The sequence below is a fragment of the Rhamphochromis sp. 'chilingali' genome, assembly GCF_963969265.1.
Source record: "Rhamphochromis sp. 'chilingali' genome assembly, chromosome: 9".
Taxonomy (NCBI): Eukaryota; Metazoa; Chordata; class Actinopteri; order Cichliformes; family Cichlidae; genus Rhamphochromis; species Rhamphochromis sp. 'chilingali'.
The window spans coordinates 28,096,288-28,124,095 of record NC_137936.1 but is presented as its reverse complement, the minus strand read 5'-3'; the positions used below and the strand labels follow the sequence as shown (position 1 = coordinate 28,124,095).

The 27,808-nt window shown below is 38.0% G+C and overlaps 1 protein-coding gene across 8 annotated transcripts in view; it reads left to right on the top strand.

Annotated features, from left to right (window-relative positions):
- The window catches only part of ptprt (protein tyrosine phosphatase receptor type T), a 336,999-nt gene that overhangs the window by 221,982 nt on the left and 87,209 nt on the right, over window positions 1-27,808 (top strand). For 3 of the 8 annotated variants that reach the window (XM_080890785.1, XM_080890784.1, XM_080890789.1), the window contains 3 exons: window positions 6,133-6,268; window positions 14,936-14,968; window positions 23,551-23,577. In XM_080890785.1, the coding sequence (XP_080746911.1) occupies window positions 6,133-6,268; window positions 14,936-14,968; window positions 23,551-23,577 (196 nt within the window). Of the gene's footprint in view, window positions 1-6,132; window positions 6,269-14,935; window positions 14,969-23,547; window positions 23,578-27,808 lie in introns of all 8 variants that reach the window. The other 5 variants (XM_080890791.1, XM_080890787.1, XM_080890790.1 and 2 more) reach the window with 3 other exon arrangements.

Below are 27,808 nucleotides of genomic sequence, written 5' to 3'. Positions count from 1 at the left end.
TTTAGCAACCTGGTATCTGCCAAGAAAATAATACCTACACCACCTGCCAGTACCTGTGGCAAGAAAGCAAGATGGATGCATCTATTTTATGTACTTACAGGCCACCTGTTACCTTAAACTGACAATACAGAAATAAATGAGGCCATAGTCTGCTCCATATTGTATTTGCACCAGTTGGAAATTAGTCTTATTTTGCTGTTCCAATTTGCTTCATCTCAACTTTTACCCTCATGTAATGGACAAAGTCACATTAGATCACTTCTTCTATGCCCTGGTCAGAACTCTGTTTAAGTGTGCCTGATTGGCTCCCAAACTGGCCAATCACAATGTTAAATGGAGCTGAACTCATCACCAGATGGGGTCCTCTCCTGTTACATCATGAACTGTTGAACCCAATCATCACATGGGCTGGTGAAGTGTGAACAAATGGGGTCACACTGAAATGTGTCAGGTGATACATATTGTGGATCACTCAGGGGGGGAATTGAGGTTTGATACACCTGTGGGGTGATTACCAGGGCACAGACTACAGGGAAATGTGTGAACTTGTCTCTTGCATGATCGCTCAAGACTTTGGTTTAACTATAACGTGCTTGACAGACACAGAAAAGTTGAACCTTGAACTCTTAAGCCTTTGCTGTTTACAGGGCTATAAGCTATTCGATAGTGTACCATGAACACTATTTTATGATGTTGTTCATTTGATATAAAAGAGTAAGTAAGATTTCACAGTTCATTCGTTAACAGTACAATGAATATCCTGAAATCCACAACATTATGTTGTTTGTGTTTTCTTTATTATTGCCATATGCAACATAGTGAATATAACAAACACTTCCAAAATATTGAACGATCCCAACAAAGATTTAAAAACATTAAAAAATTACTACATTGTATTATTACTAAAAGCAATTTCAAGTAAAACGTCCTTGCAAAGTCCCTTAGTTCTTAAAAGCACCTTTCCAATATCTGGAAAAGCACCTTTTCTTTTTAGAACCACTATCCTCTGTACAGTGATTGCTTGGGGTGGCACAAGTGTAAAAATAATCACAGGTCCATGTCTTTTAAAATTACACTTTGCATTTTGTGCCTTTATGATTTTTCTGTTTCTCTAGGAAGAAAAAAGTCAAAAATCTAGTATATAAGATTAAAAATGTTAAGAGGAAGCAAAAACAAAAAGAAAGGAATATAAAAAAATTGTCTTTCTTTTTAGGGGGACACTATTGTCTCTGGAAGGGCATGTTATTCTTTGCCCAAGATGCTTTAATTTCCTAAATAACTGTTGTTTATGTCAGCAGTATTAGCTTGTTGCATAAACCACCCCAGTATTGTAACTCAGAGTTGCATCTTGGAGTGGGGGCGGTATTACACATGATGTACTAGGGGTTAGCATGCTAACACTGGTGTAGATCGAACACAATTCAGTCTTGACATGTTGTATTTATAAGACCTTCAAAATCTCTTCATTTTTTTTCTTCATAAAACAGATCTGCCGATATGGGGTACAAGTTTTGAAAACTCAAAGTGTTCAAAAAGCAGAACATAATAATGTGTTATTAAACTTACACAAAGAAATCTTTTTAGCAATAAATTGTCAGAGAATAACTGATGCATTCTTCTTTTTTTTTCTTCAAAGATGATACAGCTACACGACAGGTAGACTGTCAATGATTGAGCTATAAAGACTGAGAATATGTTGTCATTGAAGGCATTCGGGGTTTTTAAAAGAACATCTCCTCACCACGGCAATTGAGGACTGCAGCAGCTATTACTGAGTGTGCCAAGGTTAGGTGCTTAAGCCGTTAGCTCAGTGCATTCCACTGCCAACCTTGTGTTGTTATTGCAGAGGGGGCGAAGATGAGAGAGACGGGGGATTAAACTGAACTCCTACGCAGCAGTATTACTTTATTAATCGGCTGTCTTTGTCTATCAAGGTTATAACAAGAATCTGTTTGGCATATGTCTCCACGAGGACAGGGGCATTCATGTGCACGATCACAAGCTTGGGGATTCTTGTCTTTGTCTTTCCAGTGTATTTTTTATTATGAACTGTCAGTTTTTAAGTAATACATTTTACCAGTCCTTTGTTTTATGTCTGATTTTACCTTTTGACATTCAGTCTGTTGAAAGTTATTGACAGTTACCTTTTGGTTTCTATACAAAATATCCTAGGAACTTATCTTTGACTTTTATAATTTTTAGCAACCAGTTACCAGTTGAGAAAAGCACTGACAATGAGAGTGCATTTGTGTCACTGTCTTAAAGGACAGACCAAAAACACTAAGCAGTTTTTTTTTGTTTTTGTTTTTTTGTTTTTTTTTTAGATATTTCTGTGGTTCAGCACAGACGGTATTTGAAAACATTTTACAAAATAAATTCTAGATATAAATTTCATATATATGAATGAAACATCAGAAGAAATTTTCTTTATATGCCTTTAACACACTTCATTGGCCTCTCTGTGACCTTCTGTGACATCAGTGTTGATCAGATTCAGTGGTATTATCATTAATGGAAACTATGGTTAAGCTGTAACTCATATTACATACCATTCTTTTATTATAAAAATAATATATTTTATTTGGCTTCACACAATGAGAGCAGCGCTTTATATATTTGAATATGTTTTCTTGTTTAGTAAAATCAACAATATACACAAACCATTTATCCCCCTTCCCCAAGTTTCCCCATTTGTTTCCCCATAATTTGCCAAATTATTTAATCCTTACGTAACTCAAAGTGATGCAAATCCAGTCTGTACTGTGTTTTCTATGTACATTTCTGGACCATGAACCTGGATGTCGTTTACTGACTTACACATTTGTGCATTGTCCTTTGACTGTTTTTGTCCTTTGAAATGAAGTCAGTAATGGTTTAAGAAAAACAATTTTCTTTAAAACGTTATTCCACTATTCTTCACCTATATTTTAGGAGTGCAACGATATTCGTATCGATATTGAACCGTTCGATACAGTGCTTTCGGTTCGGTACGCATATGTATCGAACAATACAACATTTGTAATTTATTTTATCAACTTTCCTTCTGACGATGCTGTCTGTGTTGAGCGCTCAGTGAATCTGCGTTCGACTACTCCGCCTAGGCTGCACTGTCGAGCGCAGATCCACTGAGCGCTCAACACAGACAGCATAGTCAGGAGGAAGAGCGCAGGGCAAGCTAGCCAGACAGAAGTTAAGCTCTCCTTGCAAGATGGACCTCCCCCACCCTCATTCAGATCTGGCGTTTGGAATTATTTTGGTTTTCATGTGACGTATGACCCTGAAGGTAAGCGAGTCATGGACTAAAGTAAAACAGTATGTTGGATGTGCCATGCAATGCTTAATTACATTGGTGTGAACTAGTGTGTTAGCGCAGTTAGCTGTGTTGGCCGTCTAGCCCCATGCACGGGGCGATTGGTTAACGGAGATTTGCCGTGTTGTGGCGTTAAGGTCATTTCAACGAGATTAACCTGAAAGCACTAGTGGGAACACAACGAATATGACTGCACATTTACGCCGACATCATCCTAGTGCAAAGACAAAAACAACAAGCATGCTACTAACTTTAGCCGAGTCATTTAGACAGCTGTTAGCACGTGATTCTCCTTATGCTGCTGAGAATATAGCCCAGAAGAAGCGGATAGTATAGCTTTTATTTTGGAAAGAGCCATTTCTCTGTAATAAACTCTCTTTTCCAAAGATGAGTGATTCCTCAATCAGATACAGGGCTTGCAAAATCGCTAGCCCGACGTCCCGGAGCTAGCGATCTTTCCAGTCGGGCTACAAAAATCTCTCTGCCCTGCCCGTCGGGCTATTGTAGGAAAAATATATGTCAATGCTTTTGCATTCTTTCAGAAATGTAGCTGGGTAATTATGTCATTGGCATCGGTGAGCCACTGTCAATATGTGACATATTGAAATCGCGTTTGAATTTGCGCTTGTTTTTTTGCTTTCACTTTGCAATGACAGCACTGATCTGTGAGTGATGATAATTTGTGCACCAATTCCTCTGACATCGTCTTATTAATCGTTAGCTTACTATGCAAACATGACAAGTGAAATCTCCCGCAGCAAGCTTAAACATGTGAGAGGTTGATCGCGCAGAGAATCGCTGAGCTTATGTGAGTGCGTGTGTAAAAGTAGCAGTATATATATTTTAGTTCTGCTGAGCCAAATAAGACAGGTCAGGGTGAAGAAGTGACAGCCAAAGAAAAGCTCACCACAAAACGGAGAAGTTATGACAAATGAGACTATAAGGCAAAAAGAAAGTGCAGCTTTATGGTTTCATGGACAAAAGAATTTCTGTGGCTGCAATATGATGAGCTAAATAACCAGGGCTGCACATAAGTGGTCCGCAGGTGCGCATTCGCTGTCAAAATAAAAAACGCGCACAAGGGTTAGGGTTAAATTTAAATACTGTACTTTTGAGTTAAAATATATATTTATAATTTTAATAAATGACAAATTAAAAAGGCATGAACATTTTTTTGTATCGAAAAAATATCGAACCGTGACACCAAAGTATCGAACCGAACCGAACCGTGAATTTTGTGTATCGTTGCACCCCTACTATATTTCCCTTTATTCTTTGGCTTTATATATTTACCTGTAAGAGGCATTACTAAATTTAAAACTGCATTACATTTGAAAGAGACTGTCAAACACTCAGAAAGGGTAGTAAATTTGAGAGTAATTAGTTATTGATTATTAACAGTTCATGAAGCACCACTTTTTTGCCAATGAAATGCTTTCTTCATCCACTGTTTGTCATCTTCATTACACTGTGTATGGTTGTATGCCATTGTTTATCACTTATTACTTTTTAAGAACACAAAGCCTTTTAACAGTTATCACTCAAAGTATGTCTAATCATTTTGTTCTAGAATGAAATATAAACATTTGTGAAAATAATGTTTGCTTTCAAAATGACATACTGAAAATTCACACATTTTAGTGTGAGCTTTGTCATTACAAATTCTTGTCTAATATTGTCAAATAATGCTAAATTTCAAATTTCTCCTTTAAATTTTCATTTTTGAACAAAAATGATCACATTTCATCCAATGCCTATTACTTTTTTGTTTTTGTGTTTTGTTACCATGATTTTATGGGTTATATTCTCTTTTAATGTGGATGCAAAGTTAAGAATTTATCTTCACCTTGGGATACAGTGTTTCCAGTATTCCTTCATTGCCAACATATATATGTTTTGTCTTTGAGCATATGTACGACTGTGTACACATTTTATATCTAGATATATGGGTCCATCAATAAAGATGTCTTTGTATACATATAGATCTAGTAGTGGTCAGAGGTTTACATACACTCATCATGAGGCAAAACCACTCAAGAGCATAATGCTACCACCACCTTGCATGACAACTGGTAAAGTGTTATTAGGGTTGAAAGCCTCCAAAAAATACCTCTTTCATTATTGACAACAGTGCAATCTTATCTGACAAAAAATGTTTCTCCAGAAGACAATTGGCTTGTTTGTGTTGGCTACAAATTTCAATTGAGCTTGAATGTCTCAATTTTTGAACAGGGGCTTATTTCTTGGTCAACAGTCTCTCAGTCCATCCAACAGAGTGACTAGCTTCACTGTGGGTTGTGACATCTGAGCAGTTTTTCATGGCTGGTTTGAACCTTGATTCCTGTGCTGTTTCTGAACATCTTAACTGATTTCCAAGACAGCTGTGTCTTTTTCCGCACCTTGGCAAAGTAGTGGCACATCTAAATAACTTTTTCTTCCATATAGATGCTTAAACTGGTGAACTTATTATCTGCAGTTATTTAGAAATTGCTCCAAGGGACCTTAAAGAAAACATTAAAGCTATACAAACATGAGGAAAATTTAAAAAATGAACAGTTCAAAGAATAATAGCCCCAAATGATTAATCGACGACTCATGATGAGTTTGTGTAAACTTCTGACCACAATGGTGTGAGTGAATGTGTGTGCCTGCAAAACCTGCTCACCGTATTGAACTTCCAATGCTGTATGCAAATGAATATGTCCATCCGCACATTAGCATTTCTGTGTGAATGTATATGCCAAGCAAATATGTTTAAGGTTCCCTACCAATGTGACTATCTGCATACCTGTTTGTTTGTGTGTGCATATGTGTGCTTTTAGGTGCATCAACGCAGGACTCTGATGCTATGGAGCCAGAGAAACAGGTGGACAGCACAGTTAAAATGGCTGGCGTGATTGCTGGGATTCTTATGTTCATCATCATCCTTCTTGGAGTTGTTCTCACCTTCAAACGCAGGTAGGTATTGAACTAACCAACAGGACAGAGTAGCAGCTTAAAGGTATTAAATGTAGCATTTTCACAATGAGTCATTATTAACACATTTTTTTGTAACTTCAGTGCCATTATCTTAACCCTTAGACAAGGCAGTGTGTAGTTTGTTTTATACTAGTAAGTAGCACTGCAGTTTTATGATTATAGTAATGCACCTTTAATGCAAATTAGTAAACTAAAAGAAAGCGAGGTTAATGCATAGGCTGTATTCTTAAGTTTCAAGTGTCCTCATTAGCATATATACGCAGGTGGATAGTTTTAAGTGTGCAGGGAGTGACAGATTAATTTGACCCTAATGATCTATCAAGAAAAAAATATGTTCAGTTAAAGAGATTTGACCACATTTAGAAATAAAACTGAATCAGAATTTACAATGTTTTTTTCCCCTTTAGGTTTTGTTTCTTGCAACAACAACAAAAAAAGTCTAAGATTTAAAATTTTTAACAAACATTTCAGGTTAAAAACATATCCGCAAAACCTACAGATTTATAGACATTTCTTCTGGCGATATAAAAGGTCAAAATTTTGTATTAAACCTGGCGACATATTTAATCTTATAATCCTTAAAGACAAATAAATGAGAATTATACTATTCCCCAGAGACTTATATATATATACACTCAACAAAAATATAAACGCAACACCTTTGTTACTGCTCCCATTCCCCATGGGATGGACGTAGAGACCTAAAATTCATTCCAAATACACAATATAACCATCCCTCCCAAACAGTGGTCACAAATCAGTCCAAATGTGTGGTAGTGGGCACATCTGCTATATTGAGATAATCCATCCCACCTCACAGGTGTGCCACATCAGGATGCTGATCTGACATCATGAGTAGTGCACAGGTGTACCTCAGACTGCCCACAACAAAAGGCCACCCTGGAATGTGCAGTTTTGTCTCACAGCAAAATGCCACAGATGCCACAAGCAATGAGGGAGCGTGCAATTGGCATGCTGACAGCAGGAATGTCAACCAGATCTGTCGCCCGTGCATTGAATGTTCATTTCTCAACCATAAGCCGTCTCCACAGGCATTTCAGAGAATATGGCAGCACATCCAACCGGCCTCACAACCGCAGCCCTCGTGTAACCACACCAGCCCAGGACCTCCACATCCAGCAGGTTCACCTCCAAGATCGTCTGAGACCAGCCACCCAGACAGCTGCTGGAACAATTGGTTTGCACAACCAAACAACTTCTGCACAAACTGTCAGAAACCGTCTCAGGGACGCTCAACTGCATGCCCGTTGTCCTCATCGGGGTCTTGACCTGACTCCAGCTCGTCGCCGTAACAGACTTGTGTGGGCAAATGCTCACATTCGATGGCGTCTGGCACGTTGGAGAGGTGTGCGCTTCACGGATGAATCATGATTCACATTGTTCAGGGCAGATGGCAGCTGAGAATGTCCCAGTTCTTGCATGGCCAGCATACTCACCGGACATGTCACCCATTGAGCATGTTCGGGATGTGCTTGACCGGCGTATACGACAGCGTGTACCAGTTCCCACGAATATCCAACAACCTCGCACAGCCATTGAAGTGGAGTGGACCAACATTCCACAGGCCACAATTGACAATCTGATAGACTCCATGCGACGATGTGTTGCACTGCATGAGGCAAATGGTGGTCACACCAGATACTGACTGGTTCTGGGTCCCCAGACCCCCAATAGCGCAAAAAACTGCACATTCCAGGGTGGCCTTTTGTTGTGGGCAGTCTGAGGTACACCTGTGCACTACTCATGATGTCAGATCAGCATCCTGATGTGGCACACCTGTGAGGTGGGATGGATTATCTCAATATAGCAGATGTGCCCACTACCACACATTTGGACTGATTTGTGACCACTGTTTGGGAGGGATGGTTATATTGTGTATCTGGAATGAATTTTAGGTCTCTACGTCCATCCCATGGGGAATGGGAGCAGTAACAAAGGTGTTGCGTTTATATTTTTGTTGAGTGTATATAAAACTGTATTATATAACCCATTTAGCAGATATAAAAAGCTTTCTGTATCGTTGTTTACTTGCACACTGGCTTGCACCATCACCAGCCTTTCTTTCTGTTACTTTCTCTAGTTTTCTATACTGTTCCATCAATTATCCCATTCCTCTCTAATCTTCATATCCTTCATATTGCTTTTACATTTGTGATTTTTGTGTCACAGGTTGTTTTTTATTTTCCCAAAAAGTTGGTTTTGCTTTAAAACATACATTAACTTGGCAGCAAAATTAGAGAAAAAACTAAATAGTGTGAGGATTATTTTCTGTTACCAGTCAAATTAGAAAATAATGACACACTTGCAAATGCATTCCAGTAACCACTTTATAGTGCGTTAAGAGATCAGTAATTATCAGTATTTATTATAAACTGCGTACACTTCAAAACTAAACGCTGCACGGGAGTGTGATGAAATACATTTAGACAATATGTTCACTTGGTCCTTCTGTTTTAGACATTAAAAACTGAGATTTTCTTTTTTTCTTTACAAAACGTAATACTGTGTTTGGAAGGAATATATAGCTACTGGAGATTGTTTGATGCTTTACAAATCTGTACTGTCTCCATTCCTAAAATAAAAAGTTGTGTTTTAATATCGACCAAACATCCACTAAAATGAAATACCATAGCACTGAACAAGGTCAGGTTCTCAGGTAGATTACTTGCTTGTGTAAAACTAAAATTATTTGTTGTCTGTGAAGCTTCTCAGCCATCCAGGTCATAGTAGTCTAAGGAGCTTGGAATTAAAAGAGCCTGGACTTCTTTGACTTTCTTGAAGACATTTCACCTCTAGCTTCTTCAGATCTAAGAGCAATCGATGGAGAGTCCCAGATTTTTAAGCCCTATTGGGAATGTTCCTAAGAGGGTCGTGGAAGACCATCTTTGAACAGAGGGGCTGTCTTACAACACCAGCTGTCTGCAATCTATAATTCAGTTTTGAGATCCCGTCCCAGATGCCTCAGTGCTCACTCATATCTAGGGTCATTTGATCTCAGTAAGTCACATGATATGGTGGGGCATGGTCTCAAAATGAGTTCACCTAAAACCTTGGCTGATAGTGACCCACACCCATTTTCACACTTTGGCTCGTGTGATTAGGTAGAGGATCAATAGGGGGTCCATGACCCTCTTGGGGACACTCCCATAGGGCTTAAAATCTGGGATTCTCCATCAATTGTGCTTAGAACTGAAGAAGCTTCTCGGATCAGAGGTGAAACATCTTCAAGGAAACTTAAAGAAGTCCAGGTGTTTTTCTTTCCAAGCTCCTTAGACTAAAAACATTAGTTAGCAAAAAGCTTGAATCAAGCACAATGTCATGTAAAATCATACTGTTCCACAGAGAGAGAGAGAAAAAGGACAAAATATTGTCTAAATGCAACAAGGATGCTCTCAACTTGCATTTGCTAAATTAAAGAATTGTTCATAACCTGTTACTATTGAACAGCTGTTGAATTTTGAACATTAAGCTTGATGAACAGATAAAAATGCCCTGAGGGAAAACTGGCAGATACCTTATTGCTAGTGAAATATAACGTTGTAACCATTTTAAGCAAGCAAAAGAGTACTCAGGCAAAAATATAAAGTCAGGCAGGGCACTGGGTCAGTTTGAAATGCTAATTAGAGGCTAACCCAGGCTAACAGAAAATATACCAAATAAGAGGATTACAAATCCAGTAGAGCCAAAGGAGGATAATACATTATATAACAAAAAAGGTAAAGGTGGAGAAATCAGAAGAAGGCACAAATGGGGAATATAGAAGTTAAACAAAATAAAAGTGGGAAAGGATGAGAGTAACAGAAGGAAGGGACAAATGTATAAGATTGGAAGGAATATGGTAATTGAAAACCAGGCAGCACTGGTTAACCCTGGGGTCAAGTGGATATGCTAATGAGATGCTAACCAGACTGGGGTGGGGGGGGGGTGGGGGGCATAATATACATAAAAAGCCAATTAGAGGGCAAACATTGCAACAGTAGATATAGACAAAAAAAGCAATGACACTGTAGAGAAAAAGATAGAGAAAAGAAGGAGCAGTTGGGATGCTTCTCGTGAACCGGAGCTGACCGAGGCCATCAGTCAGAATTAAAGGGCACATATATGTCAAATGAAATCATGGAGTACATATCAAGATAGGAAAAACGTGAGAAAAGGGAAATTATTAAATTGTACCAAGACATAGTGGGGAGTCATGGAGACACAAGAAAGAAAAACAATCGATAACATGAGTCCAACTGAATGGATTCAGACAGTGATGGTTTTACCATATATCTGGGATCATCTATATTTTACACTGCATACTTCAGCCAGTCCCAGTGGCAGATTTTTTTTAAACAGAAAGTGTTTTACATGCCTTTTAAACCTCATAAATTACTCTGCACCAAAACTTTGTTGGGAAGTACGCTCATAGCTGTCCAATTAATCTTTTAGACCACTTTTACATGTGTTCCAAATGGACTTTATTTTCTGAAGAAAGCCAGGACATGTTGCTGATAATGTATGTGAAAGTGAATAACACTGAACAAGGCTGAAGGCTTAATGGTGTTTCAGTGTTTCTACAGCCAGGTAGCCCTGAGGGCTCAAAGAACCAGCACCAGAAGACACACTTTTCATAGAAAGGTTAAGAGGAGAATCAATGAATAATTAATGTTGCAGAAGCTCCCTGTACACCGGCTGATTTCTGTTTGTAATGCCAGAGAAGCAGACCTAAACAAAGTAATTGAGAAAAGGTGACATCTTTGGAACTGCAAATTGATGGAAAATATGTTAAACTTATTTCACCCCTTTTTTCCTTTTATCCAAGCTATTTCAAATTCTGGCTCAATAACTGCCTTTTGTGATTGTATTTTATCTGAAGCTTTCATACGCCTTTCATGCCCACAACAACTTTAAAAGGAGGTGTGAATTAAATTCTCATTCTAAATAAAAACTAATTATATAAACATCTAAAAAGAAGGAACACAGAAGTGAGTTTAGTCAGGCAAACAAGCAAATTTACTGAAGTTGTTAACCCTTGTCTGTTTCATGGTTTTACCACGGTGTATAACTTTAAGTAAATACTATACACATATGTAGAAGTGCACAAACTCTAAGTTAAAGTCATATATGCAATTGTTTCTGTCTGTTTGTCTAAAAAAAAACCTACTACTGGAGCTTTGTTTATGCATCCATTACACAGAAAGAAAATCTGAAATCCTAGAGATGAGATGTTTTTATAGAATCCTCATACAGTGGGGCAAAAAAGTATTTAGTCAGCCACCGATTGTGCAAGTTCTCCCACTTAAAATGATGACAGAGGTCAGTAATTTGCACCAATGGTACACTTCAACTGTGAGAGACAGAATGTGAAAAAAAATCCATGAATTCACATGGTAGGATTTGTAAAGAATTTATTCGTAAATTAGGGTGGAAAATAAGTATTTAGTCACCTCAAACAAGGAAAATCTCTGGCTCTCAGAGACCTGTAACGTCTTCTGTAAGAAGCTTTTCTGTCCCCCACTCGTTACCTGTATGAATGGCACCTGTTTGAACTCATCATCTGTATAAAAGACACCTGTCCACAGCCTCAAACAGTCAGACTCCAAACTCCGCCATGGCCAAGACCAAAGAGCTTTCGAAGGACACCAGGAAAAGTATTGTAGACCTGCACCAGACTGGGAAGAGTGAATCTACAATAGGCAAGCAGCTTGGTGTGAAAAAATCAACTGTGGGAGCAATCATCAGAAAATGGAAGACATACAAGACCACTGATAATCTCCCACGATCTGGGGCTCCACGCAAGATCTCATCCCGTGGGGTCAAAATGATCATGAGAACGGTGAGCAAAGATCCCAGAACCACACGGGGGGACCTGGTGAATGACCTGCAGAGAGCTGGGACCAAAGTAACAAAGGTCACCATCAGTAACACACTACAACGGCAGGGAATCAAATCCCGCAGTGCCAGACGTGTTCCGCTGCTGAAGCCAGTGCATGTCCAGGCCCGTCTGAAGTTTGCCAGAGAGCACATGGATGATACAGCAGAGGATTGGGAGAATGTCATGTGGTCAGATGAAACCAAAGTAGAACTTTTTGGTATAAACTCAACTCGTCGTGTTTGGAGGAAGAAGAATACTGAGTTGCATCCCAAGAACACCATACCTACTGTGAAGCATGGGGGTGGAAACATCATGCTATGGGGCTGTTTTTCTGCCAAGGGGACAGGACGACTGATCCGTGTTAAGGACAGAATGAATGGGGCCATGTATCGTGAGATTTTGAGCCAAAACCTCCTTCCATCAGTGAGAACTTTGAAGATGAAACGAGGCTGGGTCTTCCAACATGACAATGATCCAAAACACACCACCCGGGCAACAAAGGAGTGGCTCCGTAAGAAGCATTTGAAAGTCCTGGAGTGGCCTAGCCAGTCTCCAGACCTCAACCCCATAGAAAACCTGTGGCGGGAGTTGAAAGTCCGTGTTGCTCGGCGACAGCCCCAAAACATCACTGCTCTCGAGAAGCTCTGCATGGAGGAATGGGCCAAAATACCAGCTACTGTGTGTGCAAACCTGGTAAAGACCTATAGTAAATGTTTGCCCTCTGTTATTGCCAACAAAGGTTATGTTACAAAGTATTGAGTTGTATTTTTGTTATTGACCAAATACTTATTTTCCACCCTGATTTACGAATAAATTCTTTACAAATCCTACCATGTGGATTCATGGATTTTTTTTTTTCACATTCTGTCTCTCACAGTTGAAGTGTACCTCTGGTGCAAATTACTGACCTCTGTCATCATTTTAAGTGGGGGAACTTGCACAGTCGGTGGCTGACTAAATACTTTTTTGCCCCACTGTATTTGACTACACACCCACTGCCCAAACACAGCAAAATGACATAAAAATATGACACACAATAGGTGTTTGATGGGGTATCTACACACAGTAGCCCTACTACTCACTTCTACATAATCATAAGTGATTAAGTTTAGTTTTGTATTAGTCTGTACATTGTGTTGCTTCTATATATCTGAATGCAAAATACCAGTATTGCACAATTTTCCTGTGATTGTGATGATGGTGATAACGATAATCATTTGCTTTGTTAGTTCAAAAAAAGCACCAAAAGAACAACTACAAACAATAGTTTTGATCAAATTTATGTTAAATACAGATCTTTTTACAAAGTCCATGAAGTGTCCTTACAGAGTTTTTTATTTCCCCTTAAAAAAAGGCTAATACCTTTTTGGTACTTAAAAAACAAGGTTATTTGAATCCACTTTAATAGGGCTGAAGCAATGCCGTGAATTGTTATGATGTTAGTTTGGCCAAAGCTTTTCAGTGTTATGTGCACTGGTGAAGGCTAGCACAATGGTACACTTCAAGATGTAAAAAAAATAAAATAAAATCACAATTTACAGCCCAATGATTTTTGAATCCTGTGAATGTTAAAAATGCATGGAGAGTGTTCATGGTACCACTGACACACTTAAACATAAAAGCTGTGTCAATTTGACAAACAAGTGTTTGAAGACCAAACACATAATTTCAGTAGGAAGGATAGAACTTCCCAGGAGTTTAAGGAGTGTAAAAGTAGTAGGTACACAGGAATTGGCACAGAGTTCACAGGGACGCGACCTTGAAATTTAAATGGTGTAGACTGAAAGCTGCTTTCAGACTGAAGTTTTTATTTGTTCTAGGCTTGTATCGGAGCCATACCTTATGCTTAACAACAATGTATTGCACCTGCAAACTTATTCACATTTGCCTTAATGAAGTTATTGACTCACACTCTTAGTCTTGTGGTGACTCACTCTTGAGAGAGATCGTAAACCTAGTCTGGGTTTACTGCACAACTTTCTAAATGGCTAGCAGTGCAGTACTCATCTCCCGAAATGTAGGGGTCTTGAAAAGCTCTCAAGATTAATTGCTACCAAACAATTTGAAGAATCACATCTGCAGGCTGGAGCTTTTTACTTTCTCATAGAGGAATTTGGGCTCTGATCCTCAACTTTGATTTGAAAAGTGACTTTTTTATATTGTATTCAGTGAAGTTTGACATTTTAGATTTTCACCAATGGTGATGATGGTCCAAAATGGTCCAAAAAGCAAATGGTTAAACTAGATCTTCTTAGCAAAAATAAACTTCATATACTATGCTTCATATATTCAATGAACTTCTCACTTCTCGTAATATCACAAAATGTATCTTCTGAAAGAGTTAATGTAACTTTGCTTGTCACTATGCACTATACAATATTAACAATTTAATAATAATTGGTAGTTTCTTAATAAAAAATACAGTGAGTCACAGGAATGTAAGCTAGAGCTAGTTCACATATTTGCCTCCTATTTGACCATATATACAAGACAAATAAGGTGCTTCAAAGAGTCCCAGCCCTATTATGTTAGTTCTGAACTTTGGTGTCAAATGCTTAGCATAAATTGAAAAAAGTAATGAATGTGAGGGAATGAAAGGAATGCATTACAAATGATTAAAAAAACAAACAAACAGATGTCTTGCTCAACTCATCCTCTTTGAATCAAGTCTCACGCCCTTTTATGTTTCTCTCTATCTTCCTGCTTCCTGTCTTTGGCTCCACCCCTTCCTGTCCCGTCCTGTACCTGCCTTGCCCTTGCTCCGATAGAGAGATTCACACATGGAGAACTCTGAGCGTGGGGTATTGTATGTTTGCTTCTAGACATGACCACATCCACTCCGCACTGTTCTTCAATGTGATTTTCACCTCAGCATTTAGTAGTTTCCAAATACATCTTGTCACTGTCATTGAATATTAAGTTGCTGAGAATTATTCTTCTCATATTTGACAAACTCATTAGCTATAACACCTACAAAAAATCTCATTAATGATATAATTGAACGTTCCTCCATATATTTCTTGAAAGACTTTCCAGTTGTCCATCTTTCACCTTGAATTGGGATAACCTAAAAATCAGATGTACCTTTTGGGGGAAAACAAACAAACAAACCAAACAAAAAAGCTTGGGATACATGGTGTGTACCTTTCAATATAATAAGTGTGCAGACAGTGTGTAATCACCTTGGTTCTGAATCTTAGTATTGGTGAAAAGGACCATAGAATGTTATGGCCTAAGCAACATGTAAAGGCATTTGGGGGTCACATATTCGTTTTCTTTCATACAATGAAAATCTAACGCCTAATATTGTGGTATGCAATTTCCTCTCAGCAGTTTTACCACTGAGACTTAAAACGCCTCTGATTGCCTTTTTACTGCCCGATTTATGCCACTAAATAGATGAAATTTAGATTTTAATGTTACTTTGCAAGTTCCATTGTTAGACATTAGAAGTCATTTAGGCAGTTGTTGGCACCCTACCTGTAATAGTATCATTAGTCTGTATACTTATCTCTCTTCCTTGCTGACTGAAAGTCTAACTTGGGGAATACGTTTTAGCAAAGTTTTAGTAGCAAACTGAAGTGTGAATGGAATTTTTTAATGGCTGCTTTGGCTGTTACTATTAGCTAGGTAGAAAAGTTAAGTTAATCTAAGATGCTTTTGGAAAACTTTCTAACATATTTTGTCACTTTGTCAGTACTTTAATTTATTTAATGTGAACATTTACACATTGTTGCACACCATCTGTCCTTTTTGGTACTTTATTGTCCTGTCAAAAGTGCACATCTAAAACTATTATAATTTCTGAGGACGTTCAATGCATCAAAGTATACTTATCATTTCCTCTGATATGAGATTTATCTGCCCAACACTCTACCAGTCATTTGCTTTGACAAACTGATAAACATTGTTAACTGTTTCATTATTTGCAAGAAATCTGCAGTTAATTTTCCATCAACAGAATTTCAGACAGAGAAAAAAAAATCTTCCCACATTATGGTGCTTTCTACATTGATAGCAGGTTGGTGTAATTAATTATATGTAGGTATAATGCAGTAATGCAGGAATCAAGCCAGCCTGCCCTAAAATTAGCTAAAAAAGTTAAATAATTAATCAAACTTTAGGAGAGAAATTATGTTTTTGGCTTCAACAAAAACATAGGTGGGTGATTAGGATTTGTGGTATGTCTTGCCGAATGAAATGCGATGCTTCACAAATATCTCCACCTACACTGTTCTGGGCTCAAAGACAATCCATTCTGTTACTGTCATGGTAGTTATCTGTTTCTCAAATAAATCCCCTTCCTGCATCTTAAGGTTATATATGGATAACCCTATATACATATAACATAAAATTAAACTATTGATTAGACAACCTGGGTTATATTTAGTGCAGTGCTACAATGACTTTGCAATAAAGTACAGTTTTTTCTTTTTACCTTAGATTAAATATTTCATTTAGTATTCTGGGGGATTGTAAAGTATTTAGAGTCAAAAATTACTTACCAAAGATTTTTTGGCCAAAGACAAGTAGTAGCATATAAAGATTAAATTGCCAGTGGCTTGAACTTGGAATTCTATAACATAGTTCTTCATATATTTAAAGCCGACCCAAATCTGGTAATTTTAGGAAGTTTATTGACATTGATGCAGTGCTAGATGTTAAAGGTTGTGACAGTCCTTGTGGATGGTGCACAGTCACTCAGAGAAAGTAGGAACTTTGCCAAAACTGTTGGTTTATTTTCTTGAAACTTTTAGATTAATCATAATCCTGATTTAGCAGTTGTAATCATTGCGCAAAGAGCAGCAGTTCATTTTTTTATTAAAAAAATGCGGAAATTAATTAATTTTGTGATTAGTACTGTTGACCTGCAGCAAAGAGTTCTTTGATTTGAAATCTCCTTTCCGTTTGCTTGACCTTTATGCATAACTGTACAGGTTTTTTCCCCCCATGTTTTCTGGTTTCCTCTGACATTCAAAACATACATATTAAGTTAAGCGGTATGTCCGAATTGGCCTTAGGTGTGGATGTGAGATAGATATAGTGCTAAATGAATGTGTGTGAGGAAAAGAGCTTTTGTATTAATTCCTTTAGAAAATTGTGAGGATGCCAAGATTAACAGTTGTTTGGTAAAAAAAAAAAAACACAATATAAATGATGACTCTCAACTTTGAGACAACAAAAGGACACATCTTCTTTCTAGATTGTATATGACACCCTGGGGTTCTCATCTATAACAAGAGGAATGAGGCGATTAGAAACTGGTGTCAGCCAAGGGAATGGACTCAGGCTGAATCCACTGCAAATGGCAGGCTCTTGTGAAGCCAAGTGGTGTGTGTGTGTGTGTGTGTGTGTGTGTGTGTGTGTGTGTGTGTGTGTGTGTGTGTGTGTGTGTGTGTGTGTGTGTGTGTGTGTGTGTATGCAAGTGCGTACACACATGCAATACATTGGTGGACTGAAACTCTGTCTCTAAACTAGAAGATGTACAAAAACACACAGAGAAACATTAAGAAGCACACAAATTTGAAAGTACCGAATTCTTTCATGCTAAACTTGGACGTATCAGTAGATAAATTGGAGGTGTTAACACAGACACACTTACACACACATGCACTCACAACAGAGCTGGACTTGACCCCTATTCTGCAGATGTGACACATGGTTGAATAATGGACTCTGCAGCTTGCTGAGATAAATGCTTGATGGTCCACTTACAGCACATTTAAAATTGGTGATGACAAACCATTTACACACTCACACAAATGTACAAACTCATACTGTGTGATCACCATGGATATTCTGTGGCTAATTTACTAGTTGTTTAAATAAGAGAAAAAGAATCAGAGTAGTCGACTGGCCTAAAAGCTGAAAACACATAATCTAATAGACAAGGTTAAACATAGGCCATGCAAATACTGTGTGTGTATTCTACTGCCATATGAAACAGTTATTTGCATTTCTCGATAATCAAATCGTAGTTGGCATAGCATTGCACAGAAAGAATTTCGGTTTAGTTTTCGAGTGTGGGTGATATGAGCAGTGTTTCTATGTTTGTGTGGTCTCATACTGTTTTATGCAACCAAAGCCATAATGATCAAATCTATAGATAAAAACTACAGAACTTGTGTGTGGACATGCAGTCTTTAAAAGGCTTCCTTTTCCACCCTTCATTTGTCAAATAACTTATTTATTTTGACATTTATGCATGCATATGTAAGTACTTTTCTCTTGTCATTTTTTCCACTATGTCTCAGTGTTGTTGTGTGTCCATATGCGTATTCCATCGTAGCGTCCTCCTTCCGTACATGTCAAGTAAGCGGTGTTCTGTCAAACCTCAAATTAACTTGGCTGTAGACGTGAGCACTCTGAAGAGATTTCACTTTCATTGATACCCTGTGTTTCTTAACTTTCTGTCCTTCAAACACGGAATTTACTTTCATAGTCGCATATTAAAAGGTTTAACTAACATGCTTTTACTGCTACACACGGAGACCTTAGGTGTAACTTGTTAACAAAAAGTTCAGATTTTTCCCCATTTCTCATCCAAGCTAGTCTCTTCTCATTCTCTCTCTGCCCCATTTAATCAGTCTCAAACACGGTACCCTGAATAACTTGGTTGAGTGTTTTTTCTACACTATATTAATATTTATGACCAGTTTTAACGACTATGACTTTTACAGCTGGGCTCCCAGTGCTCTGCATTTTATTAATATCATAAGGACAATGTCAGCAGAGCTCTTAAAGATGGTTATGGGTGTGACTATGTGCACATAGTCACTTGTTCAGCTATCTTAATGAGGACCAGTATTTGTTTATGGCCATTTCAGTGAGGACATTTGGACCTTTTTCCACATTTTTGCAAAGCTCTGCTTAAGGACAGTTCTTTGTTTGGGGAATGACATTAGAATTAGGTGTAGATATTGATTTGTGGTTTGATGTAATACCAGTTTCATCAACATTTGTCTCAGTTGCACTAATGTTTCCACAACAAAGCTATGAAGCGCTGGTTTAAAACAAACTACATTTCTTTTCAAAGGCTCTGGCAGATTTATTCTATCTTCATGTAAAAATATGTGTAAGCATTGAGTAAAACATTATTTTGCCTCACCTCGTTGCCTTACAATAGTGTTGCTGTGTGCACCCAGAACTCAAAAATAACTCTTCTGTTACAAATGATTTTTCATTCCATCTCTGCTGCCTTCGCTATATCTACTATACTTTTTTACTGCCCTTAAATATAGCAAAGTAGCCCTTCCAGGCTGGTAACTGTTATTATATCTGGCTAGCTAACCCATTTTATCCAACCATGCCATTTTATAAATGTGTTATTAGTGTTAGAAATATATTTTTTTCGGGGGGAGGGGTAGGAAGTACTATAGAGTCTCTATGCTTCTCTTGTTAGTCTTTTTTTGTCTTATTTATTTATTTAGTTTATCATTCACATTATTATCAGAAGATGGAAAAACAGAAGCAGAAGGAGAAGAATAGAACAATAAAACAGACAGAATGAGAACAAAAAAAGGGGGCTGGATGAAAAAAGTGAAGGAGTATAAAGTATAGAAGTCATTTACTAAAAACATCAAGCCTGTAAAAAGTTAATACAGTTAATAACATTTCGCTTTTCACATGTATATCAGCCCTACTAACGGCCAGTAACTTCTCTGTCACATGAAAAGCTATAGTAGGTATTTTGTCAGCATTTACAAAATTCATATTATGTAAGTAATTAAGATGGCATATCAGATAGATTGACTGATTGAAGCAGTCTGCAGTAGTTGTGTAAGGTGTGCTCCTCTGTGAAGTGGAATGGAAGTATTGATCCTTCTGAACTGTGCTTGACTTTCCCGTGCTATAACAACTCAGTCTGATGAAGTATGAGTGTGTATGTTTGTGTGTGTTGTGTGTCCAGACATATTATGAAATCCCAATCTCTGGCCACTCATAGATGAAGGATGTATGCTGGGGGGCAAAGTTACCAACAAACCATTGAGGAAGTAGCAGAACAAGCACACACACGTACACACACACGCACACACACACACTGATACACATGTCATATTAGTCAAGTACAGTGCAGTGGAATAAACCTGTGGCTTTATTATCAAAAACAGGATAAAGGAGAAGGAAAAATGTAAAAGGTTAAAGATTTTCTTGGCTTAGCTTTAACATGTTGGTCCTTATAATATTAATTTGATTTTTATTATTACTTTCACTAGTCTTGCAATTCATTAAATTTCAGACATAATTAGTACGTTTTCTGTGATTAACGATTTTAAACACAATCCAGAGTAAAATTATGGCCTTGTACAGATATTATTGCTACAAACCACACTCATTCAACCTTTACCTCCTTGCTTCTGTGTGTTACTCTTCCAGCTTCCATCCTCTCCCTTTGGGTTTGTTTTGTCACTTCTCATTCGATCTATCTCATTTACTTACCTGCCAAATGGTGATGGAGGCATCAGTGGTGTATTTATATTTACTTTTCTCTTCACCTGTAAACCAAAATTAAGTATTCATGCCGTATTGAAAAACCTACAGGTTAAAAAATATATTTCAGGGCAAGCCATTCAGTTATATATAACATAATGACAGCATAGACCATGAAATACCCCTGAGTCCCTGTTAAATTAATGGAGACCAGAGCCCATTGCTAGCACATTAGCATATGCTACATTGAATAAAAGTTGTAGGTCATTAATGCTTTAACATTTAAAAATACATCTAATTAAGTACTGGACATGCATCTGTTTTTGTTTACTGTAGAATGTGTACTACAACACAAAATGAATGTACTTCTTTCTGAAGTACCATGCTTCTTCTTTCAACTACCCACAAATCATACACCTTGGTCAGATTCTAATATTGCTCAGTAGTTCCTTAACTGGAGTTGTCGAAAGTCCAATGCGACTATTTCAAATCCTATTAATAGAATGATTTGTATATTGAAACTGTTTTGTTTTATTTCTTTCATCTAATTTTCAAATTTTATGAAGAAAAAGTCATTCAGTTAATAATTTGATAGTGTGGGTGAAAGTTAAAGTTTTAACATCAGGGTACAAGACTGAATGATGGATTAATAAATGTGTTTTTATCTTCTAAAGTTAATGACCTGGTAAAGCTCTTATGAAAAAAGTATAATTTTTTGGGTGAGTGAAGTAATCATTTCACAAGTCATAGATCTTCTTATCCAATTTATTTGATTGACTGCTGGCCGGTTCACAGCTGACTTACAATGAAGCTTTTTTTAAACCAAATATATCTTTGGACATCACTCTAGAATATTCCTTGGATGTTCTGTTATGCCTCAGCATGAACTTTTTCTTGAGATTTTGCGAAGGCAAAATATATTAATCCAACATGCAGTAGAGAAAAATTAATTAAATTCATCAGCAACTAGATGTACTAATATATACTTCATAGCAAAAAATTAGGGGTGCAACGATATTCGTATCGATATTGAACCGTTCGATACAGTGCTTTCGGTTCGGTACGCATATGTATCGAACAATACAACATTTGTAATTTATTTTATCAATTTTCCTTCTGACGATGCTGTCTGTGTTGAGCGCTCAGTGAATCTGTGTTCGACTACTCCGCCTAGGCTGCACTGTCGAGCGCAGATCCACTGAGCGCTCAACACAGACAGCATAGTCAGAAGGAAGAGCGCAGGGCAAGCTAGCGAGACAGAAGTTAAGCTCTACTTGCAACAGGCAAATTGAACCTCATTCAGATCTGGCGTTTGGAATTATTTTGGTTTTCATGTGACGTATGACCCTGAAGGTAAGCGAGTCATGGACTAAAGTAAAACAGTATGTTGGATGTGCCATGCAATGCTCAATTACATTGGTGTGAACTAGTGTGTTAGCGCAGTTAGCTCGTTAACGTGTTTGCTGTCTAGCCCCATGCACGGAGCGATCGGCGGTAGCTCGTTAACGGAGATTTGCCGTGTTGTGGCGTTAAGGTCATTTCAACGAGATTAACCTGAAAGCACTAGTGGGAACACAACGAATATGACTGCACATTTACGCCGACATCATCCTAGTGCAAAGACAAGTGGAAGCAGGCAAAAAAAAGCAAGCATGCTACTAACTTTAGCCGAGTCATTTAGACAGCTGTTAGCACATGATTCTCCTTATGCTGCTGAGAATATAGCCCAGAAGAAGCGGATAGTATAGCTTTTATTTTGGAAAGAGCCATTTCTCTGTAATAAACTCTCTTTTCCAAAGATGAGTGATTCCTCAATCAGATACAGGGCTTGCAATATCGCTAGCCCGACGTCCCGGAGCTAGCGATTTTTTTCAGTCGGGCTACCAAAATCTTTCTCTTCCCTGCCCGTCGGGCTATTGTAGGAAAAATATATGTCAATGCTTTTGCATTCTTTCAGAAATGTAGCTGGGTAATTATGTCATTGGCATCGGTGAGCCACTGTCAATATGTGACATATTGAAGTCGCGTTTGAATTTGCGCTTGTTTTTTTGCTTTCACTTTGCAATCGTGCGAACTGTGTATAGAGAGCGACAGCACTGATCTGTGAGTGATGATAATTTGTGCACCAATTCCTCTGACATCGTCTTATTAATCGTTAGCTTACTATGCAAACATGACAAGTGAAATCTCCCGCAGCTTACACATGTGAGAGGTTGATCGCACAGAGAATCGCTGAGCTTATGTGAGTGAGCATGTAAAAGCATTTCAGTTCTGCTGAGCCAAATAAGACAGGTCAGGGTGAAGAAGTGACAGCCAAAGAAAAGCTTACCACAAAACGGAGAAGTTATGACAAATCAGACTATAAGGCAAAAAGAAAGTGCAGCTTTATGGTTTCATGGACAAAAGAATTTCTGTGGCTGCGATATGATGAGCTAAATAACCAGGGCTGCACATAAGTGGTCCGCAGGTGCGCATTCGCTGTCAAAATAAAAAACACGCACAAGGGTTAGGGTTAAATTTAAAAACTGTACTTTTGAGTTAAAATATATATTTATAATTTTAATAAATGACAAATTAAAAATGCATGAACATTTTTTTGTATCGAAAAAATATCGAACCGTGACACCAAAGTATCGAACCGAACTGTGAATTTTGTGTATCGTTGCACCCCTACAAAAAATAACCCATTCAGCATCTGTAAAAACAAAGTTAAATGACAACAAATGTTTTCAGATGAGGACACATAGAAAAGCAAATTTAGGATTCAGACAGGCAGGTTGTACAGGTAGGTTGGGGAAAACAGTTGAAAGAAAAACAGGTAGTTTATCAATTTAAAATAAATACAGTCAGAATTACATTTTCATTTAACTCATGAACTAATCCAATGTGTTTGTCCTTCTTCTGGGTTTTGCTCTGTTGTCATCATCGGCCTCACCTCACCATGCTTCAGAAGACATGCTTATTCCTACTCTTATTACCTGTAAGTAGAGATTTCACATCAGAAAAATTCCTTTCTCAGTCCAATACTCTTTTTTTTATCGCTACCTTTTGAGTTGTTACATTTTTGTCCTTTTTCATGTATACTGTTAAAGTATTTAATTATCAAAACAATTAAATCCTCTATGCCATCACAGCTTTCAGAAAAATGGTTATAGTAGAATCAATCTTTCTTATTTATTTATTTTTAAGAGCCAGCTTGTCATTTGCACTGCATGATAAAATGTCTACTTTATTACCTGCCAAAGACAAATTCTTATTTGATGGTTGGTACACAAACACTGCAGCGTGCAGTCACAATAATGTTATTTGGCTTGAACATAAGTCTAGAGCAAGATAAAAGCAGGCACTTGGTATCTTGCCAATAAAATTGCTCAACACAGGAGAGATACAACATTGTTTGCAGTGTTATGCTGCCATATTAGAAATACTGACCCTCTTTAGCTGCTAGGAAAAACAAATGTTTGGTAAAATGTATTCATTCATTTAATCTTTACTACATGTGACATAAACTGCATGTGACATATTAGAAAAGAATTGGGGAAAGTGTGTAATATCAATATTAAGTTCACTTAAAGGAGATATATACATATTAACCTCAATTTACTGCGTATGTACATTTTGCATAGTAACTGCCCTCAAATAGCTTTGCTATTAAATATTAGTCTTAAGTCTAATACTTCTGACCATTCTGCTTTACATTCACAAGTTATATTCACCTGCTATACTGACTAACCAAATGTAATAGTGTAATTAATGTAATAGTAACACTATACAAAATATGTACTCCTTATACAGGGAGTGCAAAATTATTAGGCAAATGAGTATTTTGTCCACATCATCCTCTTCATGCATGTTGTCTTACCCCAAGCTTTATAGGCTCGAAAGCCTACTACCAATTAAGCATATTAGGTGATGTGCATCTCTGTAATGAGAAGGGGTGTGGTCTAATGACATCAACACCCTATATCAAGTGTGCATAATTATTAGGCAACTTCCTTTCCTTTGGCAAAATGGGTCAAAAGAAGGACTTGACAGGCTCAGAAAAGTAAAAAATAATGAGATATCATGCAGAGGGATGCAGCAGTCTCAAAATTGCAAAGCTTCTGAAGCGTGATCATCGAACAATCAAGCGTTTCATTCAAAATAGTCAACAGGGTCGCAAGAAGCGTGTGGAAAAACCAAGGCGCAAAATAACTGCCCATGAACTGAGAAAAGTCAAGCGTGCAGCTGCCAAGATGCCACTTGCCACCAGTTTGGCCATATTTCAGAGCTGCAACATCACTGGAGTGCCCAAAAGCACAAGGTGTGCAATACTCAGAGACATGGCCAAGGTAAGAAAGGCTGAAAGACGACCACCACTGAACAAGACACACAAGCTGAAACGTCAAGACCGGGCCAAGAAATATCTCAAGACTGATTTTTCTAAGGTTTTATGGACTGATGAAATGAGAGTGAGTCTTGATGGGCCAGATGGATGGGCCCGTGGCTGGATTGGTAAAGGGCAGAGAGCTCCAGTCCGACTCAGACGCCAGCAAGGTGGAGTACTGGTTTGGACTGGTATCATCAAAGATGAGCTTGTGGGGCCTTTTCGGGTTGAGGATGGAGTCAAGCTCAACTCCCAGTCCTACTGCCAGTTTCTGGAAGACACCTTCTTCAAGCAGTGGTACAGGAAGAAGTCTGCATCCTTCAAGAAAAACATGATTTTCATGCAGGACAATGCTCCATCACACGCGTCCAAGTACTCCACAGCGTGGCTGGCAAGAAAGGGTATAAAAGAAGAAAAACTAATGACATGGCCTCCTTGTTCACCTGATTTGAACCCCCTTGAGAACCTGTGATCCATCATCAAATGTGAGATTTACAAGGAGGGAAAACAGTACACCTCTCTGAACAGTGTCTGGGAGGCTGTGGTTGCTGCTGCACGCAATGTTGATGGTGAACAGATCAAAACACTGACAGAATCCATGGATGGCAGGCTTTTGAGTGTCCTTGCAAAGAAAGGTGGCTATATTGGTCGCTGATTTGTTTTTGTTTTGTTTTTGAATGTCAGAAATGTATATTTGTGAATGTGGAGATGTTATATTGGTTTCACTGGTAAAAAAAAAAAAATTGAAATGGGTATATATTTGTTTTTTGTTAAGTTGCCTAATAATTATGCACAGTAATAGTCACCTGCACACACAGATATCCCCCTAAAATAGCTAAAACTAAAAACAAACTAAAAACTACTTCCAAAAACATTCAGCTTTGATATTAATGAGTTTTTTGGGTTCATTGAGAACATGGTTGTTGTTCAATAATAAAATTATTCCTCAGAAATACAACTTGCCTAATAATTCTGCACTCCCCTGTATAATCAACAATGAGATATTTTGATATTTTTGGGTGGCTGAACTAACTAGAGCGTGAGTTTGGCAGTGAGGGTAAATTTCAGCCAAACTTCATCTGCATTGTTTTCACGGTCCGTCTCTTAAAGTGTTTTCATCCTAAAAGGTCAATGTAATTCACTATTATCTTCTCTACCAAGTGGCTATTTCCTTATTAACTAGTTCTAATGAGGCACTATTATAGCTGTCTGTTCATACACGCAGAAACACGTACAGGCGTGCACACACACACACACCAGTATACCTGCACAGTCACATGCACGGTGTTGCCCCGAGCTCCTGCACAAATCCTTGCTGAGAATTTTTAAAACTCTTCACTTCTGCAGCTGTCTTCAAAGCATTTGAAAATTTCCTCCAGATCTCCAGCAGGCTCCTTACTGAGTAGAAAAGTCATCATATACCAACACTTCTTTTTAAAACAGCCCCCCTGAGGCTTGTTGACCCACTGGAAATTGCTTTTTTATAATATGAAACTGGCACAATTAGAAAGACAGCAGCCATCACTGTGGTTTTCCTGCTTTTGCACACTCGTGACAGTGTTTAATTTGTCTCGGCATAGAAAAAATGAGCATGACCTGCCATGCTGAATCTCATATAAATATGTCAGTGGAGACACAAGCAGACATCTTAAGAATAATCCTTGTAACAATAGTCAAAATCATACACCAACACACCACAATAACAGCCTTGGACAAATGTACAGCTCACACACAGACTGACAGAGTAAGCTTGAACTCAAGGAATGTCCTTAGATGACAGTTTGGATTATTACACATAGACACAAATGCATGAAGATCTTGATTTATATGAAATATTTGAATTTGATAAAAGTCTCTCTCAAACCAACCTAATATAGTTCTTGTCATTTTTATTATGACTATAACTATCAGTATCTCTAAAGACCAAAACTCCATAATTGAAATACAATTATAAGCAGAAAAGATATGATGGAAACTAGGGGTGGGCGGTATAAACGGTATATGGTAGAAACGATATGAATTTGGCCAACGGTAGACATTTTGACTATACCGCTCTACTGCGATAGCTCGTGTTGATGGTGTCATCAAGCTGCGCCTGTTTTGGTCAAAAGCATCGCAGCAGCTGCAAGCAATATCATCTGCAAATTATGCCAGACGACAGTAATAGCAAAGAGACAAAGCATGTTTTGGAATATGAGGAAAGCCAGAAACTGTGCTTCATCCACTTCCGTAACATTGATTCGTTAATGTTGAATTCTGTCGCAGCTGCTCTGTTCCCATGTTGTTGCAGTATATTAATGACTAACCTCGTATTGTGGATGGATTATCTCAGTTGTTCTCCTGACTGAAGTTTGGTCCGTTCACAGCATCCTGCCATGCGGTTGCATTTGTCCCTAACCATCAGGAACCCTCCCGTAGAGTTTGATCGAGTGGAAAAAAGTTAGCGTTCATCCTCCAGCTTCACTGTTTATGTTATGCTAACATCACGTAGCACATCATTATATATCAACTAGCCCAACTTCAGTAACCCTAAAAAAGTCACTGCTGTTTAGTTTTCTGTCTTCCTTTATGTTGGAAGTGACAGCAGAGCTGTATGTTTAAATTTTTTCAGAAATCTCTCTCATGTTCAGGTGGAAACTAGCGAGCTAACTTCCTGCTAACTTCCAACTCCATTAGATTCAATAAATTCTGTTTTCATGGATGCCTGGGTGTTAAACTTAACTGGTAAAGTAGCAACTAGGGATGCACCGATACCACTTTTTTGGAAACGAGTACGAGTACGAGTACTTGCATTTCAGTACTCGCCGATACCGATACCGAGTACTTAATAAAAAGATGATTTAAA